Source organism: Adiantum capillus-veneris, chromosome 1 (assembly GCF_014529385.1).
Source record: "Adiantum capillus-veneris isolate H3 chromosome 1, ASM1452938v2, whole genome shotgun sequence".
Classification (NCBI taxonomy): Eukaryota; Viridiplantae; Streptophyta; class Polypodiopsida; order Polypodiales; family Pteridaceae; genus Adiantum; species Adiantum capillus-veneris.
The window spans coordinates 156,625,289-156,628,589 of record NC_140931.1 but is presented as its reverse complement, the minus strand read 5'-3'; the positions used below and the strand labels follow the sequence as shown (position 1 = coordinate 156,628,589).

The 3,301-nt window shown below is 46.0% G+C and overlaps 1 protein-coding gene across 1 annotated transcript; it reads right to left on the bottom strand.

Moving 5' to 3' along the window:
- Nucleotides 1-276: 276 nt before the first annotated feature.
- Nucleotides 277-1,229, bottom strand: LOC147465862 (uncharacterized). The gene has a single exon (XM_086512668.1). It carries the CDS (start codon nucleotides 1,151-1,153, stop codon nucleotides 710-712), a length of 444 nt encoding a protein of 147 aa, XP_086368794.1. The 5' UTR covers nucleotides 1,154-1,229; the 3' UTR covers nucleotides 277-709.
- Between the last annotated feature and the right edge of the window lie 2,072 nt (nucleotides 1,230-3,301).

The window sequence follows — 3,301 nt, the reverse complement described above, 5'->3', positions numbered from 1 at the left end:
TAAGATCAAGATGAGTGATCCCATTAGCCTCTTTGTTGAGTTGATGTCACAAGAGGGTGTTTTGAGTAATTGTAGAACATACACAATTTGATTCTCTCTCTCTCTCTCTCTCTCTCTCTCTCTCTTTTCAACTTCTCCACCATGACGCACTTAGCAACACCAAACTGCACGAGAAACGAAGTGTTGAGATGTAGCAAGATGTCTGTATATGAGAGAATAACCAATTGTGACCAAAAAAATGCTCTTAATCAACATAAAATGGAGAAAAGATCCATGATTTTATTACTTGATAATTTTCAAAAAAGGTCGAAAAACTTGCACAATTGTTTGAAAAGGTTCCTCTAAAAGAGGGTGGGTGGTGCAAGAGGGTTATCTATGTGAGTATACGCTAGACTTTGGATTAGTTAAAAGTGCTCAAGGGGTATGTGTGGGTGACTAGCTAGTGACTTTAAAGTGATTAGGGAGGTATGTAGTATTAGAGTTAGCATAGGTAAGTAAGAAGGGGGTATTATATTATGTGGGCACTACAAGATAGAACCCCCTTGGCCACGGGGATAGCGACGTAAATACAAAAGCTTTTTGATGCGCCCATCATCGGTATGGACGTCGGTATAACCTCGAAAGGGGCTCCGTGAGGTGCCCCGTGGGAATGGGGGGTTCTACCTTGTAGTGCCGGGGGCGTGGTGTGGTTAGAAAGTGTTTTATTAGGCTAGGAGGGAGTGTAAGCGTGTGCAGAGGCAATAGAGGAGAAGAAGAGATCGATGTCGGGAAGAGGCGGGGAGAGGAGCGTGCGACGCTTGTTGCTGCTGGCCGAACGCTTGGCTACGGCCTTCTTTTTTCGGGGCGCCGGCGGGCACTCCCTCGCCTCCTCCTCTTCCTTACTAGCTCTGGCCGGGCTCTCACAACAAGCCTCACCTTTATAGCTCTGCGCCTCAACAGCCTCATCGACGCCATAGCTGCCCCCTCGTAGCGTTGCTTCATCTGATTTCCATGAAGACGAATACGACGCGCTCCTGCAGCAGCCGCTCGTGCTCGCATCGCTGCAGATAGATTTGTTATCGTCGCTCGATGAGCCCGCGTTGGTGCAGGAATTACGTGGAAGGCTGTTGAGAGTGCCGGAGGGAGAAGAAGAGGATGCACGCAGGCGCGCCATGGCCAGCAGGAGATGTAGTGACAGAAAGGAGAGACGGGAACGCTGTAGAGGACGAGCTTAAATGAGTGTGTGAGTGTGTGTGTGTGTGTGTGTGTGTGTGTGAGAGAGAGAGAGAGAGAGGGGGGGGGTCAACGGCTCACGATGTGAGTGCAGAGGGGGTGGCGAAAGGGGGAGGAGGCGAGCACGTAAGGAGGCGCGAAGAGGAGCACGACCCCCGCCCTCTCTCGCTCTCTCCACGTCATCCCCTTCGTGACGATCATGCTGCCCTCATTTACCTCCACCTTTCCTACTCCCCTTATTTGAATAGGCGTTGAAAATGCAAATCACCATTAGAGGCAAGACCCACAGAGGCCCCCATCTCTCTTAGTATCTAATAAATCACCATACACACAGCACACCATACACGCATATTTGTATCATCCACCTCCATAGGCACATGCATCAATATAGGCTATGTGCATCCTATGCAACATCTACATACACGAGGAGTCTTTTCCTTGTCTATGCACACACACACACACGATGAGTCTTGTCGTGTATACATGGACACACACTCATAGACGTCTACATGCACATACACATATGTCCAAAGGCATCCACACATAATCACTTACAATCATATATACACCTATAAGAAAGGCACCCACATACATAGAAACATATAAATCATGTACACACATCCAAAAAAAACAAACAAACAAACATTCACACACATAGATACATAGATGAAATGATCGCACATGTGTACACACATATACATGCACACATGGGACATATACACATAATAAATGCACAAAAAGAACATCCATACATGCAAAAAAAAAAGATGCATGCACACTCATATAAAACACGTGCATGTGCTGTTGGAATTAAGGTTGCAGGAAAACAAACACAGCTTAGAGAAGACAAAGGAAGCTCAAAGCACACAACAGAGAGTGTATAACTTAGTGTACAATGGAAAGATCAATTAGCCCTAGAGTGATGGGCGTATATACAATGCACAGAGGAAAAAACCTCCTAGTGAGGGAAAAAAATGCCCCGGCGGTCCTAAGTGTGTTCACACACATCACTACCACATGTATATGGTAACAAATTCCCCTGGGAGTGATGCAGTGAACGAGAGCTGGCACATAGAGTATAGGGAAGTTCCATGCCCTGGGGACATGATCAGTCCACAAAGGGGAGTAAGCCCAAAGCTTTGCGAAAAGTTTCGAACTTCTCACGAGACAATGCCTTTGTGAAAAGATATGCAAGGTTGTCCTGTGTTGGCACATAAGCCAAGTTGATCTCTCCTGATGAGAGTCTCTCCCTGACATAGTGGTAATGCACCTCAATGTACTTTGTGCGAGCATGAAAAATTGGGTTCCTCGCAACTGCCAATGCGCTCTGACTGTCATTGTAGATAGTGTTGATAGTGTCCTGTCCAACACCCAAATCAGCCATAAGGTGTCTGAGCCATACACACTCAATAGTAGCTATGAAGACTGCCATGTACTCAGCCTCACAACTAAAGGTGGTCATAGTAGGTTGCTTCTTGCTCAACCATGATATGAATGAGTTGCCAATCATGAAACAAAAACCACTTGTGGACACTCGTGTTTCAAAACAACCAGCCCAATATGAGTCCAAAAAAGCATGTAATCTGGCAGCAATGATCCCCCTTGGAATAAAACAAGCCAAGATGTAAAAATCATCTTGATAGCCTGCCAATGCTAAGACCCTAGGCTATGCGTGAATCTGTTGACCTCCCGTTGAACTATGAGACTGCAAAGTGGGTGATAGCATGTTTAGGTGGTACCAAAAAGGAGTGTCTTGGACACTCCTTTGGGAGGAGATGAAATGGGTGGTGGGTTATTCATTTTCATTTCATATAAAGGAAAGATAAAATCTTTTTGGCTGAGAGGTTGGAATTTAGGCAGGCTGGAAATTCCATTTCACTTTAATACTAAATCTTAAAGTAGCAAACTACCTACGCATTTAAATTCCCTCTTGCCGCCACTCCTCTGGGCTCTCTACAGTGCTGTCTCAATGGGTCCTTCTGCCTCTTATGCCCATTCTCTCTCTCTCTCTCTCTCTCTCTCTCTCTCTCTCTCTCTCTCTCTCTCTCTCTCTCTCTCTCTCTCTCTCTCTCTCTCTCTCTCCTCCATA

Bases quoted from the DNA above. Each gene is read 5' to 3' on its own strand.
- LOC147465862 (XM_086512668.1), bottom strand. From the start codon at position 1,153: ATGGCGCGCCTGCGTGCATCCTCTTCTTCTCCCTCCGGCACTCTCAAC.